This window comes from Gopherus flavomarginatus, chromosome 5 (assembly GCF_025201925.1).
Source record: "Gopherus flavomarginatus isolate rGopFla2 chromosome 5, rGopFla2.mat.asm, whole genome shotgun sequence".
Taxonomy (NCBI): Eukaryota; Metazoa; Chordata; order Testudines; family Testudinidae; genus Gopherus; species Gopherus flavomarginatus.
In genome coordinates this window covers 127975505-127993980 of record NC_066621.1, presented here as the reverse complement: position 1 = coordinate 127993980, position 18476 = coordinate 127975505, and the positions used below count along the sequence as shown (strand labels likewise).

The window sequence follows — 18476 nt, the reverse complement described above, 5'->3', positions numbered from 1 at the left end:
ACACTCAGTAAGGGGTAAAACACCTTGCTCCATCCTGGACTGTGTTTTCCTGTTACTGTGACCTACCCTTACTTGTTGCTGCCCCAATCATTATAACAGAGAACAAAATAAGGAGTCTCCCTTTGACCCATTGTTATAATGCTCCATTAACGGCTAGCAAGGTGCATTCACACATCAGGGAATTGACACCATCAGGGTACACTGGCCCGGCATGCTAACCACATCTTGGCTTTTCTTTTAAAAGACCTCTAATTTTGGGCTAAGGACAATTTTCAGTTGTGCCCAGACAGGTAAAAATACAGGCCATTCACTGTACAAGTGAAGAGACCAATAGGGTGCAGATCTGGTTTGGGGCTGCTGGTGAGATATGCAGCGGCAAAGAAACATGTCCACTGTGACCTGTGCTTGTAGCATTCCGGGCTGTGACCCAGCCAGTCTGTTCCTGACACCCTCCTCTATGAGACCGGGACCATCACCTCGATATTTTCACCTAGCCATTTTAACTATGGTAATGGCACTGTCTCACACTGAAGCACAGCATAATATGATTTCACAATCATCACAGCCATATACTTTCTTCTGTCTCCACACATAAGTGTCAGGGGCCTCGTCTGGCCAGAAGTCAAACACAGAACCATAGGGTCAGAAGAGACTGCGAGGGTCATTTGGTCTAACTTCCTGCCAAGATGTGTCATGCCTCTTATCAGCTATCACCACACAGCTTTCCCAACTGAATGATACTTCCTGCACTGGCCATATACAAACAAGCCATACTGCTATAATTAAAAGGGGCATAACCACAATTTGCTTGGCAGGATTCAGCCTGAGAAATGATCAGATATAAGCCAACCATAATACTGTAGCAGGAAGCAAACAATAATCAATACTCTTCTTAGAAAAATAAAATCACAAAGCAAAAGGTAAAAACCAGAAATCTTATAACCTTCCCCCGCTCCACCCAAAATGGCTGTTTCCCTCCTATAAAAGCCAGAGAAAGAGTGGCTTCTGCTTATACAGAGTCAGATGCTATGTTGGTAATTCAATTTCTAGATAATCCACCTCCACAGTAAATTCATTCTTTGCTTACTCTTGAGTCCCACTTATTCTCTGCTGTGTCATTGAGAGAGGTGGCTGTTTATTCTAGCCACAGTCTCACTGTGGGATGATGTAAAACGACCAGAATCACTTTTTTTTAAATAAACAGAAATGCAATTTTATGTCTTTCTGAATATGTTTCATGCCATTAACTCATTGCAGTATCCATATTTACCTTACCATTATTTTCAGTCAATTTTTTTTAGTACCTATCAATGAGTTTACTTAAAGGTGTATATAGGAGGATACTATAGGGATGTTAAGGGCTTGTGTGAAAATTAATGTGGCACTTAAAAGAATCATACAGTAGCTTTTATTGTCTGCATAATGTACACAGAAATAAATGCATTATCATTACACTATAATATCCTAACTCATATCATCTTTAAAAAACCGTTAAGGGGAGCAAATATGCTTGGTCATCCAGTGTGCTAAAACGCCAAGTTACAACTCTGACCCAGCACTACTTCAGTGTTAAGAATAAAATAGCTGTTCCACACCACCTTGTTGCCTTCCATACACTGCCTCCCATCAGCCTTACTATGCAATAGAAATGCTGAGGCACACTGTAGTGAAACACAGGTACCTTCACAGTTATCACAAGAGCGACTGCAGAGTAGACCTAGGCCTGAAGCAAGCTCCCTGCAACTATTTTGCTGGGAGTGTCCCCTATACTTTGGGAATTACTGGTATAGCTCTTCATACTCTCAATGCTCCTCTCCTTTCTTTCATGCTTTGATTAGAAATGAATCAGTGAGCAACACTGACACTGAAAATATCATTGGCAGCTAAGTTAGCAGCCATAAAGCTGAATCAGGCTGTGCCCACCTCAACTTTATTGTTCAAGGCTCTTTGCAATTTCAGACAGCTGATACTGCATCAGTTACAACTGGGTCATGTTTGGAAGGTTCTCTCCACAACTGTAACAGGCTATCCCTGAAAGATGAGACTCTGGAGAACAAAGGATACATCTTTGGGAAATGCTGTATTATAAAGTGATAACATGAGCTGACAACAATATGTGTTAAGTTTGCTGCAAATTGGTACTTATTATTTTACTAACATGATACATTGTATTATATGTCAAAAACCGGCAGAAACCTTTTGGAAACCTCATGTTCTCATGAAGCACGACAGATGGTGGTACAGAATGTACAGCCAAGAAGAGAAAAGACACAAAACAATGCAGCTTGCTTCAAAAAGAATGAAATACAAAATGTAGTTACTGCATCTCTGTGGTCCTCTTTCCATTGCACCAGACCCTTGTAAACCTATGAGTGATTAAATCGGGAGCACAACTGAATAATAGTTGCTCTTAATTCCTGCTGATTTATAAACAAGCAAGTTTTCAGAGTGAACATCCAAATTCCATAGAACGTTAAAATAGTTTTCTATCTGCTTTGCTAATTAATTCAACTTCTCTCAGACCCAAATGCATACCTTAACTCACACACATTGCATTTCTTTGTGAAAAAGAAAAGGTGAAGGGGATGGCTTATACATCTAAGCATTAGGTTTGGAACACTCAGAGTCACTGAATCCAAAGGTTCCAGTGCCTACTGGTTCTATTGAGCTGTGATCCTGCCATGCTTGGTATAATTAATTTTAAGCAGTTTGCAGGTGTCTGTTTTTTAATTTATTGGGGCTTGGGGGGAAAGGAGGGAAGACCTTAAAAATCAAGATCATTCCTGCTCTTTGGGATAATAAAGATGCTATGGTGCTTTTCAGGTTTGACCTAAAATCCTTGGCCAAAATTTACCCTTAGTCTATTATTGTGTGGAGTGTGGGCTACCTGGCTGTTATCCTCCACTCAGAGATAGCTGTATGTATAGTCATATCCATGTAATCCTTCTGAAAGAACAGTGCTGTGCAAGTTTAAAATACTGTTTGAATAACCATATAATTGACAGTTGAAACAGATAACTTATGAGAGGGTCTCTTTTCCCTGTTGATAAAATTATCTTAAAATGTTTTCCCTAAATAATTTGTTAATTCAAAGGAATGTACTTTACAATGTTCCATTTACCTTATACTTAAGCATAAATGACACAGTCAGCAGACTCACTGGCCATTATCACCCAGCTGGTCATTAATCCCAATTAAGCATTCAGCATCACAGTTGTGACTTACAACAGAAATTCTATAAAATGGTATTCAGTTTTACAAAAGTATATGGGGGTGGGGGTTGGTTGTGGTGGGTTTTTTTGTTTTTAAAGTTTTCGGTTTGGTGAGCGTGACAGGAAATACTCCAATCTTAAAACTGTTTTAAATTATCCCTGTATTTTGTTTCTATCTGAAGTAAATGTTCATCCCTTTCTAGCTAGGTAGGTATATTAATATGGTACAAAATTCTGCTGTTGGCAAATACCTGCACTTGTAGAGCTGTTCTTATACAAAATACTTTCCCAGTCAGTTTCACCGTCTCCTACTGCGGGGTCTTGAGGGATGTACATGTCCATGAACAGCACAGATGTTATCTTCAGCTGTTGCTGGGAGAAGGAGACACTGTTTCCTCTCCATTTCATGGGAGTCCTCCCACAAACAATGAAAAATAATACCTTTTCTGCTCCTACACCAGCCCTCCCCAATGGCTCTGCACTAGCAAAGGACAAAACTGACCAGGGCCATGTATTTCACATTGCTTCTGTGGATGCTACTGGGGGAATGCTTTCTGCACTACCAAGGGAAAATTTTAGGAAGAAGGAAAGCAGGGACATTAAAAAATGCAAGGGATATGGAAGGAGAAAAGAGAAAATGAAAAATGGAGGAGGAAAATGGATGGGGAGGGAAGAGGGTATAAAGTGGCTACTCTCACAAGCAATTGACTGTCATGTATCTCTCTATATATCTACACAGATGCATAATTTTGTATATAGACTGTTTTATATAAACTAGACCCTGGTAACGTGTTGCTTGTGACCAGCGGCGGCTCCAGGCACCAGCGCTCCAAGCGTGTCCCTGGGGCGGCAAACCGCGGGGGGCGCCCTGACAGTCCCTGTGAGGGCGGTAGTCAGGCAGCCTTTGGTGGCTTGCCTGTGGGAGGACCTGGCAGTCCCGCGGATTCGGCGGCAATTTGGCGACAGGTACGCCAAATCCGCGGGACCTGCGGACTTCCAGCAGGCAAGACACCGAATCCGTGGGACCGCGGACCTCCTGCAGGCACACTGCTGAAGGCAGCCTGCCTGCCGTGCTTGGGGCAGCAAAAAAGCTAGAGCCAACCTTGCTTGTGACAGGTTTCCATGTATTCTGAAAGACAGAGCCTTCTGTCATTATGATCTCAGTTAGAAGAGTGTTTTGCGGTTTAGTCTCCAGAGGATCCAAAGTGTAGTCAGATACTGAAATACAGTTTCCTCTCACAACCTGGTTCATGTTAGAGTTTGAATGAAGATATCAGTCATGGCTCATTAACAAGAAGTATCATTAACAAACCTGTGTCAATGCAGAACCTAATTCTATATTGGTAAAATACTAAAATATAAAACTGTGTTTAAACATCTGAGTGAACTTTCTTAGCTTGCCTTTAAAGACTTGTCATGCAACTATTTCTCCACAAGTTGTGCTAATATGCAGCAGTAAAATCTGGCTAAATTCAGAAATTATATAATAAAATAATACTTTGCACTTGCATCAGGTCTTCCACCCAAGTAGGGGCAGCTCTAGGCACCAGCTAAACAAGCAGGTGCTTGAGGCGGCAAAATATATGGGACGGCATAATGCTGGGGCCCCAGCTCAAACCTGAGACAGTGTCCTGGGCGAGATCCTAACCACCCCCGGGGATGGTAACCAGCCTGTTGTTCTGCCGCCGGGGTGCAGAGGGGCAGAGAGCCGGCTAAGTGGGGAGCGTGTCCCTGCTACTCGCCTGCGGGCAGCGGCCACCATCCCCTTCAGGCAGGAGCCGGTAGCACGGCCTTGCCCTGGCTGTAGAGGATGGGTGGAACATGTGGCCCGAGCAGCCCACTGCCTGGGGAAGAGTGGGGGTGTGGTGGGGACAAGCTGAGGAGGAGTGGCCTGCCCAGGCCCCATGTTCTGCCCATCCTCTGCAGCTGGGGCAGGGCTGCGCTATCGGTTCCTGCCTGAGGAGGAAGGTGGCCACTGCGGGAGCCGGTAGCGCAGCCCTGCCGCAGCTGCAAAGGACGGGCAGAACATGAGGCCCGGGCGGGCCGCTCCTCCTCAGCTTGTCCCCATCTCTGCCTCCTGCCAGGGGAAGGGAGAGGGGAGTGGAGCAGTAGCCCGGGCTAAACTGAACTCGTGCCGGGGCCAAGGCGAAGACTGAGGATGAGTGGGGCTGGGATCCAGCAGCAGCCCCAACCCCTGGCCATGGGAGCAGCGGCAATGGGAGATGAATCCACCTTTGGCCAGATCCGCAGCAAGTCAGGCTGGTCAGGAGGGTCCCCGGAAGCTTCTTCTTGCTTGAGCCCCAGAGGCTGCCGTCTCCCTCCCCAGCCACGCACAGCATGCTGGTGCCTGGAGTCTCCTTCTGCCTCCCCGCCTGCAAGGGGCAACCAACCTGGCAGAGAGGGGAAGCATCTGTCCAGCAAGCCCAGCACCTCTTCCTTGGCTCCTCCAGCCCCCGAGCTCTCTCCATTGCATGCCCCTTGGGCTCCCAGCTGGGCGGCCTCAGCGCTGGGAAAACACCAGCAGGGCTGGGTCCAGTGTGTATCCGAGCTCGTGGGAAGCTCTCTCACCCCAATGATTAGCGCCTTACCTACGGCAAGTACAGTAGTGCAATAGGAACATGACGTGAAAAATATTGTCACGTTGTGACACGGTCACTCAAATCATGATTACGTGTGTGTACTGTGCTGCCCTATTGGCGCCATTCATGCTAATTTCCGTTTTGCATCGGTGCCAGTGGTTATAGGGCTAAAATGCCAGGACAAAAACTAAAATGACTTTCCGGTGCTGCCTACTGGCAACAGAGAGAGAAATGGCAAAAAGAATTAGAAAAACTATTTTACAAAAGTTGACAATCAAGGAAAAAGCTCTAAGCAATACACTGAAGGTAATTATTCATCAACTGATGAAGACCAGTCGAACTAAAGATTACCTTTATCAGCTGATAAAGATGAACAACAATCTGACCAAAGATTATCTTTGCTAATTGATAAAGACGAACAATCACAATCCATCCAAAAAGATTTACTACTTCAGCTGAAGAGTCCAGAAATGAAGAACTGTTATCCAAATCTAAAACTGAAGAATAATTATTGGAAGGTGGAGAGACTGACATAGGATCGGAACCAAGTACATGGCCGACAATTACTCATGCAATGCGAATGATTATTGTGAAAAAAGGTCCTTCAAAACTAGATTCTACATTTGAATAACCATTTAATGAGTCAAATAGTCGATTTATGCCATCCAGTATGAAGAAAAAATGAAAAATGGAGAACAAATTAATAGATTTTGGTTAGCATATTCACAGACCAAATATATAGTTTTTTGTTTTTGCTGCGAACTGTTCTGTAACTCGGACATTCTTCTGGCAACTGCAGGTTTTAATAACTGGCAAAAGTTGCATCAGCATTTGAAAGAACATGAAACATCAAAAAATCATTTACGTTCATTGACAAATTGGATTGAGCTGTCAAACAGATTACATTCCAGTACAACAATCGATGCGGTACAGCAACATCAACTAAATTCAGAAATTCGCTGTGTACGTTTACTGGCAATCATTAATTTCCTAGCCGAACAGTGCCTTGCATTCCGTGGATCCATGGATATTTTATATGAGAATAACAATGGAAATTTCTTAAAATTAGTTGAGTTATTGGCAAAATTTGATAATGTTATGGCTAAGCATGTACGAAGAGTGAAAGATGGAGAGATTCACACCCATTATTTGCCTAAAAATACACAAAATGAGATTATAGAATTAATTTCTAATAAGGTGCGTAATGAAATTTTATCGAATTTGAAACATGCCAAATATTACTCAATTATAGTTGATTGTACTCAAGATCTGAGCAAAACCGAGCATATGTCAATAGTTTTCCAATGTCTGAAACATGATGAAAATTTGTGAACACTTTCTAGAATTTATGCCAGCAAATGAAACTACTGGGAAAGCCCTCACAGATGTAATTCTACAGAGACTGGAACACTACAGAATACCTTTAGAAAATACGCATGGCCAAGGGTACAATAATGGCTCAAACATGTGAGGACGACATGCGGGTGTACAGCAAAGAATATTGAATTTAAACAATTGCGTTTTTTTCATTCCTTGCTATGCGCATTCGCTCAATCTCGTTGTTAGCGATGCCACCAAATCATCTAAAGATGCAGTTTCATATTTTACCACAGTGCAAGCAATTTACAACTTTTTTAGTGCTTCCACACACTGTTGGGCAGTCTTGAAGAAGCATCTTGAACAAAAACCTCACACAAACCTCTAAGTCAAACTAGATGGGAAAGCAGGATAGACTCTATTAGACCATTCCGATATTCATCAGGAGAGATTTACGATGCACTATTAGAAATAAGCCAGGACTTGTCGTATGATCCTTCATTTCAACATGAAGCTGAAACATTGGCTCAGAAAATGATGCAGTTTCAATTTTCATGTTGCATGGTTATCTGGCATAATATTCTAAATCAAATTAATTTGACCAGCAAAGTTATGCAGAACATAACCATAGACATATCTAAGGCAAAGACAATTTTGAATGAAACGCTGGAATATTTTAAAAAATACTGTTAAGATGAAGTATTTGAAGAAACTGTCAAAGACGCAACAACAATAGCAGAGGATCTTGATTTTGAACAGACGTTTGCACCTCAACAATTCATTTGCCCTCGGAAAAAAACAAGACAGTTTTGTTATGAGGCTTGTGATGATCCTATTCTCGATCCAAACGAAAGGTTTAAAGTTGAATGTTTCTATTATATTTTGGATGTAGCTATAACTTCCATTGAAGAAATATTTTGTCAGTTGCATGGTCTTTGTGATACTTCTGAATTTTTATACGATATTGGAAACATTAAAAATCAGTCTTCCAAAGACCTCATGAAGCACTGCCAAGACCTACATTTAGCGCTCAGTACTGATAACGCTGCTGACATTGATGCAGTAGAATTGTATGATGAATTAATAGCTTTATCTGAGCTAATAAATCCTAAAACTTCTCCTCTAAAAGTATTAGAATTTATAGCAAGAAATTATTTGTTCACTCCAAACACTGCAATAGCATTACACATTCTTTTAACATTACCAGTATCGGTGGCTTCTGGTGAGCGCAGTTTCTCAAAACTGAAATTACTAAAACATTATTTGAGGTCCATCATGTCTCAAAATTGTTTGTCAGGACTCACATTAATTTCAACTGAAAGTACTATTGCAAAAAATTTAGATTTCACTGACTTATTAAAAGACTACGCAAGTATAAAAACCAGAAAAATTCAGTTCATATAAATTCTTTTAATTTATGAGAAACTGGAAGACACTAACATTTTTCATTAGTGTATAGCTGAACCCAAATTGTTTGTAATTGTGATTTTGTTAAAATTAAATGTTAAAATTACACTAGTAAGAAATTGTTTTATTTCGCTAACTACAAATTCTGTTTTCATTTTTTTTTAAATTTTAAACAGTCAAAACAAAACTGCAAAGTGCAAATATGTAAAAGCAAAAAAAAAAAAAAAGTGGGAGGAGGCGGGGAGGAGCCAACATTGTTTTTGCTCGGGACAGCAAAAAACCTAGAGCCAGCCCTGCACCCAAGTAGCTGAAAGACATTTACAAATACATATTAGGGCACACACTGCTCTTCTGAGATACTGTAGGTGAGAATTATCACACGTTTTATGATGAGTCACAGAGAAATCAAGTGACCGGCCCACGATAAAAGAAGCATCTTGTGGCAGAGCCAAGAATTCCACCCAGGCACCTGATTATCTTCTCATTTGTATTAGTGTAAATTAGGAATAAGTCCACTGGAATGACAGACATTACACTAGGTTAAAATATGTGTGATAGGGGAATCAAGGCCTAGGTCTCCTAAATCCAGTCCTATACCTTAACTACAAGATAATTCTCTCTCCTTAAGTGAAGCTAACTAGTACTGGTGAAAGAGCATCTTTCCTCATTGGGGAGAAACAGAAACCTTGTTATATGAAGAATATTTTTTTTTGCAGAAGCAGGACTTAGGTTTTTTCCCCAATTTGTTTAAACCTGTGTGTTCAGAGCTGATTTCATAATGCTTGTATTCAATGATACTACACTTTGTCTACAGAATTATGAGAGGGTGAAGGTGAGATATGATAAAGAATTTGCAACTGAAGTTGCATTTTAAAAATAAAACATCTGGCATCCATCTGAAAGTATCCTAAGAGAATCAAGCATCACTTGTCACTAGGAGAATGGATGAAAAAAATATAGCCTATTGTTTATGTGTACATCTCCCAAATTGAGTTAGGCTATATATATATATAAATTTTTTTTTATATCCAGCGGGATCTCTGCCTACATTATTTATCTGAGTTTTGAGTGGATGACTCTCAAAGTCGTACCATCATGCAGAACTTCATATGCTGTATATGCTGTAATAACGTGTCCTTTTGTTGTTTAAATGGCCTGTTGGTTAAAAAACAAACACATGTAGTTATGTGAGTGACTAATACCTGCAAAGATGACAGGTGAACTGTTCATGTTATTAAAGCAATAGCAATGTCTACAATATAAATTCCTTCTGTAAACTCCGTAGTAAGTGTTTTTGCCACAAGTGTATGGAAACTAGTGATAAACTTGTCAACGTCAATTGTTGCCCACAAAAGGACTTCAGTACTGTTAAAAATAGCTACTTATCTCCAAAGAGTTGGCAAATAAGCTTTAGTCACATACACATCTGTAAATTAGATGCTAAGAACTAATGACATCCACTTCATACAGCAAGAACAACATTATTGGAGTAAATAAAGGCAAAAGTAAAATAAACTTCCAGATTTCAAATAAAACTGTTACTTAACTTTACAGTAATTTTTGTTCTTCAACACGTGTTGTGCATGTATACATTCCACTGTAGGTGATGTGCGCTCAATGCACTTCACGCCAAGACTTTTGCTAGCAGTACCACTAAGCAGCTCATGCACTCCTGCTCTCCTCATGTACTAAGCTGACGGAATATGAGGGACATGGTCACTGCCTCTATCTTCATTCCTTTGCATCACTGTCTATAAATGCCCAAAGTAGCAGGGACATTGGGAGGATTTTTCTCCTTTGAGTTATAGTGTGAATATATGTCCCACTGCAGGTGACTCACTAGCTAGTTCCCTTACAAATGGCAGGACTTTGGGGTTACTTAAATATAGACTCCAGCACTGATTTACCAGAGTTGGTGTCACCTCAGGAAGCATGCATAATGGCGTAGTGTCTGGAGATGGTTTGTACAGACAACCGCATTGCTGCTTTGCAGATATACGCTATAGAAATGTTGCTTAAGAAAGCTGATGAAGTGGACTGAGGCCTGGTGGAGTGGGCTGTTATCCTTAGTGGAAGAGAAACGTTAGTCAGATTATAGCAATGCTTATTGGAGTCAGAAAACTGAATGTGAAATGAACTGAAATAGAAGTTTCAAGGGGGAACCTATTAAATGGGATAGCACCAAAATTTAGATCCATGAAGGTACCAGGTCGGATAATACGAAGACCTTTTAGAAATCTGGAGACCAAGGGATAAGAAAAGGCAAAAAACCCATCCACTGGATGGTGTATTGCTGAGATGAAAGCCAGGTGGAATCTTGCTGAACAGACAGACAGGTCAGAGGATTTCAAATGCAATAGGTAGTCCAGTATGTGTCTAGCCTCAGTAGGATTTGATTATAACTTGTAGGATTCCGGCCAAATGTAAAACCTTTTCATTTTGCTGAATAGGTGGTTCTGGTGGAATCCTTCCTGATGCTCACCAAGATGGCCTTGAGAACTTGGGATCGTAAATGTCTTGTGAGAACTCAACGAGGAATCATGCATGCCATGAGGTGGAGTGATTAGAGCTTGGGATGCAGATACCTGTCCTGGTTTTGAGACAGGAGGTAAACTAGGAGTAAAGTTATGGAGAGCTGATGTAGGTCTGTGAACCAACACCGTCTTCCCAAGCCGATGCCATGAGACTTGAGGTTGCTTTGGCCCTCTTCAGTTCCTGAGCACTTTCTGAATGAGAGGGACAAGAGGGAATACAAACAGATGATTCAACCAGGGAAAGAGAAAGGCATTTGTCACGGAGGCCAGGCAGTGGCTTGCACTGGAGCAAAACCTCCTACATTTGCTATTGAGCTTAGTTGCAAATAAATATATTACCAAGTACATCCACTGGGGTGAAAGATCTGGAGGAGAATGTCTTTCCGAACTGTCCACTCATAGTGGTCGAGAAAGTCACTGCCTAGGGTGTCAAACTGTCTGGAGTGGCTCGGAAGCATGGGTACCAATCTCAGGGCAGACTTAAAACCAGGGCACAAACCCCAAACAGGCTGTGAACTCTATACTGAGATTTCACCAACCAAACAACAAGTGTGAACTTCTCAAGCACTATAACAGCCTTAACATGAAGTCACAGACAGTCCCCTTGGGTACTCCAGTCTATCTTGCCATCCAGGCAAACTTGCCTTTGTGATAGATGGTTCCTTACACCAAAAATCGCAATAATATTCAGGTTACTCCCATTCCCAAAGGACCAATAATTTACTCCCAGTCAATTGCACCTTAGGTCCTATACCAAAGACTTGTAGCCAATCCTATAATAGTCAATAAATCTTTAGTTAATTTAATAAAAAGAAATGAGTTATTTACAAGGTTAAAGCAGGTAAACATACACACAAACTAGTTACAGTCTTAGGTTCCAAAGGGTGATAGAGGCTTCTATAATAAGCAACCTCTGTAAGTCCTGCACGCCGAGCAGCTGGGGATCCTTTGCTTATGCTCAGAAATCTTGCCCTCCCAAAGTCCAAGCATACAGTTCCAGTTTCTTCTTGTCAGCGATTTTCACTCACAGACTTTAAGGTCAGAAGGGACCATTATGATCACCTAGTGGGACCTCCTGCACAAAGCAGGCCACAGAATCTCACCCACTCACTCCTGCAACAAACCCCTAACCTATGTCTGAGTTATTGAAGTCCTCAAACCACGGTTTAAAGTCCTCAAGGTGCAGAGAATCCTCCAGCAAGTGACCTGTGCCCCACGCTGCAGAGGAAGGCAAAAAACCTCCAGGGCCTCTGCCAATCTGCCCGGGAGGAAAATTCTTTCCTGACCCCAAATATGGCGATCAGTTAAACCCTGAGCATGTGGGCAAGACTCACCAGCCAGACATCCAGGAAAGAATTCTCTGTAGTAACTCAGATCCCACCCCATCTAACATCCCATTGGGCATATTTACTTGCTAATAATCAAAGATGAATTAATTGCCAAAATTAGGCTATCCCATCTTACCATCCCCTCCATAAACTTATTAAGCTTAGTTTTGAAGCAAGATATGTCTTTTGCCTCCCCTGCTCCCCTTGGAAGGCTGTTCCAGAACTTCACTCCTCTAATGGTTAGAAACCTTCATCTAATTTCAAGTCTAAACTTCCTAGTGTCCAATTTATATCCATTTGGTTTTGTGTCCACATTGGTACAAAGCTTAAATAATTCCTCTTCCTCCCTGATATTTATCCCTCTGATATATCAATAAATATTTATTCCCTTCCCCAGAATTCAAGTTGATGGGACAATTTCACATGGATGACACCTTCATGGGTGTTGGGGTGAGTAATTAAAGTCTTTGTTCTTTGACATTTCACAATGGCTCATTTGGTTATGATGGTCCTTCTTGGTGGGCAGGACCTAATATCTTCTGTAGGAAGCCAGCATTTTACAATTGCTGACCTGTTTGCATCATAAATTTCTGTAATTGTGTAAATCAAACATGCACTATAAGCTTATAACACAGGGTACAGATGTTTTTAGTGATATTACTACATGCAGCATCCTATAAGCATTCATAAAGTCAGAACACTAAACACATTCTTATAAACTTAAGATCTATATTAATGATGCTAAACACACAACTGAGCCAGACTGGTTTCCACTTACGTATTGGTCGGTGTTCAGTTGAGGTCTAGGGGCCTTGGCATAAGCTGATACCTGGTCTGCCAGCATCACAATGGGAATTTGTGATAGTGTTCTTCCACACTGGAAGGTGAAAGCTTTTAACAAGATAATGTTCCTTAAACAGAGATTCCAGAGGTGGATCACTTCTTGCCACTGTGGAGGCAATCTTGTACCTCCCTGCCTGTTCAGGTAAAACATAGCAGTAGTGTTGTCTGCGAGGACTTGAATCACCTGATTCCTGATGGTGGGCATAAGCATCTTGCAGGCCTGATGAAAAGCTCAGTGATTCAGCACATTTATATGGAGTGAAACCTCCTGAGATGGCCAAAAAGCCTGTTCCTGAAATTATCAAGATGGTGCCCCTACCTTTGGTGGCTGTGTCTGTTATGAGAGTCATAGCCAGTTCTGGTTATAGAAAGGGAATCCCTCTGCATACATTTAGAGAGGGTCTAACCACCACTTGAGGGACTGAAGCACTCTTGCAGGTACGCTAATCAGCATGTCCACTGGATGCTTGCTCAGTCAATATAACAAGGCCTGCAGACATCTGAAGTGAATTCTAGCATGATGAGTCACGTACATGTACGAGGCTCCATGGCACAGTAGTTGTAGGTATAAGTGAACTGTTCTCTCCAGAATGAACTTGAAAGAGAGAGAGCAAGAGACACTATGGACTGAAATCTGTCCACAGGGAGGTAAGCCATGGCAGTTGTGTCTAGGTCCACTGTTATGAAGGTTATTTGTTGTGTTGGTTGTAATGTCAGTTTGTCCATATTTAGTTTCAAGTCTAGACAACAGATGTCTGATGATGAGGGTGCTGTTTTTGATATGGTTTCTTGATCTTCCATAAACTAACCAATTGTCCAGGTAAGGAAATAGGAGGTGCAGATGGGCTACTACCACTGTCATGCACTTGGTGAACATTCTTGGGACTGACGATAACCGGAAGGGAAGCATCGTAGACTGGTACTGGTTTTTGTCTGCTATGAACTGATGTATTGTCACATGAAAGTACATGTCCTACAAAGCGACAGCAGCATACCAATTTCCAGAAAAGGGATAACGGAAGCAGGAGTGACCATACTGAGCTTGATTTTCTTGGTGAATTGGTTCCGTTTTCTTAGATCTAGAATGGGATGCAGGTGATCTGTCCTTTTGAGAATTGGGAAAAACTGGGAATAAAAACCTTTCCCTCTGTGTTAGTAAAGAAATCTTCCTCTATCACTCCCAATTCCAAAAGAGATCATGCTTCCGAAGCAGTATGGTCTTGTGAGACAGGTCTCTGAAAAGGAACAGGGAACATGCATTGGCAAAGGGGAAGGAGGCAAATTGGATGTACCTCCTTTACTGTGCTGAGCACCCATTTGTTCAATGTAATCTCTTTCCAACCATTGCAAAAGAGATACATGCTTTCCAAAGGGAAGATGAGATACGGTTGGTGCTGTCTATCCCGTCAGAATGGCTGCTTGAAAGCTGAAGTCTGACAAGAACGTATTGCTGTGGATAATACTGTCTGGCAACATCTAGAAGGTCCAGGCCTTCTATTGAAGATGTCCTGGAACCTCTGCTGATAAGAGGTTCTGTAGTAAGACAGATTTAAACTGTTACTGGGGTGGAGACCCTCCAGTGAATGAAGAGTCACATAGGAGTCTTTTAAAGTGCGAACAGCATCATCACTTTTCTGGGGAAATAGTTCTGATTGAAGGACAAATCTTTCGTTGTAAAAATACACCTCTCTTAGGATGCCAGAGCTCTGCAGCCAAGAGGAGTGTCTCATCAAGATGGCTGTAGCCACGGAGCATGAGGCAGCGTTAGCAGCGTCAATAGCCACTTGAAGCAATGTTCAGGCAGTGAGGTGCCTTTCAGGGATTATGGCTGAGAATTGTTTTCTCTACTCCTCAAGTAATTTGTTTGCAGATTTGAAAATTGCTGACTAATTAATAAGTGTATATTTAGACAACAGAGCCTGGTAATTAGAAACCCTCATTTGAAGGCTGGTGGTAGTATAAGCCTTCCTGCCATACAAATCCAGTCTTTTAAACTTGTCTTATGGAATGGCTCTAGGGCCTGAGTGGGCAAACTATGGCCGGTGGGACACATCCGGCCTGCCAGCTGTTTTAATCCAGTCATTGAGCTCCTATTGGGGAGCGGGATCTGGGGCTTGTCCCGCTCCGGCGCTCCAGCCGGAGAGCAGGGTCAGAGGCCACTCTGCGTGGCTCCCAGAAGCAGCAGCAGCAGCATATCCCCCCTCCGGCTCCTAAGCCTAGGGGCAGTTAGGGGTCTCCACTCTGCAAGCTGCCCCTGCCCAAAGTACCACCCCTGTAGCTCCCATTGACCGCAATTCCTGGCCAATGGGAGCTGCAGGGGTGGCACCTGTGGACAGGGCAGTGCGCAGCAGAGCCGCCTGGACATGTCTCTGCGTAGGAGCCGGAGGAGACACTTGCTGCTGCTTCCGGGAGCCAACTGAGGTAAGCACTGCCTGAAGCCTGCACCCCTGAGCCAACATCCCGCGCCCTAATCCCCGCCCCAGCCCTGATCCCCCCTCATGTCTTCCAAACCCCTCGGTCCCAGCCTGGGGCACCATCCTGCACCCAAAACCTCTAATCCCCAGGCCCACCCCAGAGCGCGCAACCCCAGCCAGAGCCCTCACTCCAACCCCAATTTCATGAGCATTCATGGCCCACCATACAATTTCAATACCCAGATGTGGCCCTCGGGCCAAAAAGTTTGCCCACCCCTGCTCTAGGGTAAGCCTGCCTGGAATGCTCATTAGCTGCTGTAGTCACAAGGGAGTCTTGGATTGGTGGGTAAAGAAACAGTTAAAATCTTGCTGAGGAACCTGCTAGTGTCTATCCATCATTTGGCAGTGCGTGGAATAGAGACTGGCATCTGCCAGAGGGTTTGGGCCAATTCCTGCAATGCTTCAATAATGGAAAGAGCAGGGCCAGAGGTCTGTAAGATGTCCAGGAGCTTGTGTGGGTTATCTTGTACAAGTGTGGGTAATGGTGGCCAGGTCCCAACACTGCAGAGAAAAGACATCTGTCTTTCCAGGTGCAGATGAGAAAAATGTGGTCTTGGTACAGCAGCTACCTGGTTAAGCTATTTCTTACCCAAGCCCCAAGTTTATCTAGGCAGTGGGCAATTCATTTCACTGATCTGGCTGGTCAAATGTGATGGAGACATACAGCTAGCTGTCAACAACCTTCCTACCCATCTTACAAACACAGGGAAGAAAAGAGGTTACACTACAGATCATGGTGACACCCTGCAAGAGACGGAGCTCTTGGGACTGAGGAACAGTTGCCTACAGCCTTCCGTTGCATTCTCTCAGAAAGAGAACAAAGCCATTCAAGAGCAGTTCCATCCACTCAGTTCTATCCACAAATGAACCAAGCCGATCTTCAGATAACAGTGGTGCGACAACGTGCAAAGCAGCATAGAGCACACAAGCTTCTTAAAAGTAAAGGTCAGCCAAGGTCTAGGTTACCTCTCTTTTTCTCACCTACCTCCTGCCCCAGTGCTGATCAATTCCATAACCATTGTTTGGTAGCAATTTCTAAATTCAAGAATTGCCAGCATTTTTATGCTCGTTTTCTCAACAAAAAGAAACTCCATGTAATTGGAGCACTTGGTATTAAAATATTCTTGATCAGGCTCCACTGGTGGGTTCCTATAGAGTTCCTACCTCAACTTAAAGCCACTCCACTGTTGCAAACCACAACGGAGCACAGGCAAGAGCAATACCATCCTGCCTTCCCTTGAAGGGAATCCTCCCAGGGATCCTGAATGGCAAAAGGTGGTATAATTTACACTACCCTGCACCAACTTTGGAAAACCTAACTTCCATTCCATTCAAGAGTGAGCAAAAGACATACTGAAATACAGCTGAAAACTAAGGGAAAGCAACAGAAGTATTTTAAATTTGCTATGTGCCAAATGTACTCATTCATTATTGCTACATCAGTGTCCTCAAACACAGTAACACAATTCTCAGTGAACAAAGCAACATCTCAATCCATGATTATTCAGTCAGAGTGGGATAATGAATCTCTGTGGGAAGTAAAATAATAAGAAACAAAATAGTTATCAGTCTCATGTGAATCTGGCAATCTGTACTACTTAGAAAGCCTTGAAAAAAGACAAAAAGACATAGCCAGGACAGATCAGTTTCTAAGCATTCTGGAAGTCATCTGATCGGTCTGAATTTGGGATTTACATTGAAATCCATTACATGAACGAGCCCAGAAGCCTCAGATAGTCAGGTTTTCCCTGTGAATCTAGAAGTCTGTTGAGTCTATATATAATGAAGTATCAGGCACGTTTTTCAGATTCAGTGATCAAGTTAAGAATTATACAGAAATTTGCTATAATCACTTATCATCCCTGATGTATGGGAAAATAGTTTTAAAAAAGGAAATAGGGACCAAAATGCTACTGCTATTGAATTTAATTGGCTTTAAGGGGAGCTCGATCAAGCCCAAATATTACTGTAGATGGAATCAGATTGCTATGGGACTCATCTGCTGAAGAGCTTTTCACTATACACAGTGGAAGTGGCCCACAGCTCCCACACGTTAACAGAATTGTTATTAAACTGGAGTCTAGGTTCTATTTGTTGAGTTGTCCGAGGCCTGACCTATATACTAGATGAAGATTCTCCAACAGGCTGTAGTTTTCCTGAACTACTTTTTTTTGGGTAGGATGTTCTTGCAGACTCTTTATTAAACTCATCCTTTCACATTGGTTTTTATGATATGAGGGGTCTGGATGTCTGGACCACTTTGCATGCGTCTGGTCCAAGACCTGAATTTGTACTAATATGAAAGAAAGTATTTGCTGTTAGAAGGTTGATATACAGAAGAAATCTTATATGGGAGCCGTATGGCCGTGCTTCTGACTGTTTACCATGTGTTCAATATTTCCTTCAGTTCCCTCATTTTCTGTTATTGATGGGGATTTTTCTGGTTATATGAAAGTGCCTTGTATGGTCTTTGGCTCCATGACTGGAGAATCTGTCCATTTAGGAAAATCCCTTTGAGCCTTTTTGCCTCCAGGAGTAGGAATCCAGTCAATATAGTCTCTTTAGAGGAAGAATAATTACCCACTCATATGTCACTTTATCTGAAGATTTCATTTGAATGGATCCCTATTTACCCAGTCACATCCCCTCAGAGTTAGGGAGTGGAGGTAACAGTCTCAATAACTGATTTTTTTTGGTGATGTTTCCATCCCATCCTATAAATATTCTTTGGGCATCTATTCCAATAAGAATTGAAGGGGCTCTCTACTTCCTGCTCATCAAG

At 42.4% G+C, this 18476-nt stretch overlaps 1 protein-coding gene across 4 annotated transcripts in view; it reads right to left on the bottom strand.

Annotated features, from left to right (window-relative positions):
* Positions 1-18476, bottom strand: part of TDP1 (tyrosyl-DNA phosphodiesterase 1) — a 118191-nt gene that overhangs the window by 9566 nt on the left and 90149 nt on the right. For 3 of the 4 annotated variants that reach the window (XR_007774433.1, XM_050953264.1, XM_050953262.1), the window contains exon 16: positions 5603-5800. The exons of the other annotated variant lie outside the window; for it this stretch is intronic. Coding sequence is in view for 2 of the 3 variants with exons in the window: in XM_050953264.1 (XP_050809221.1) it covers positions 5603-5800 (198 nt within the window). In the remaining variant the exon portion in view is untranslated. The remainder of the gene's footprint in view (positions 1-5602; positions 5801-18476) is intronic. 4 annotated transcript variants of the gene reach the window in all.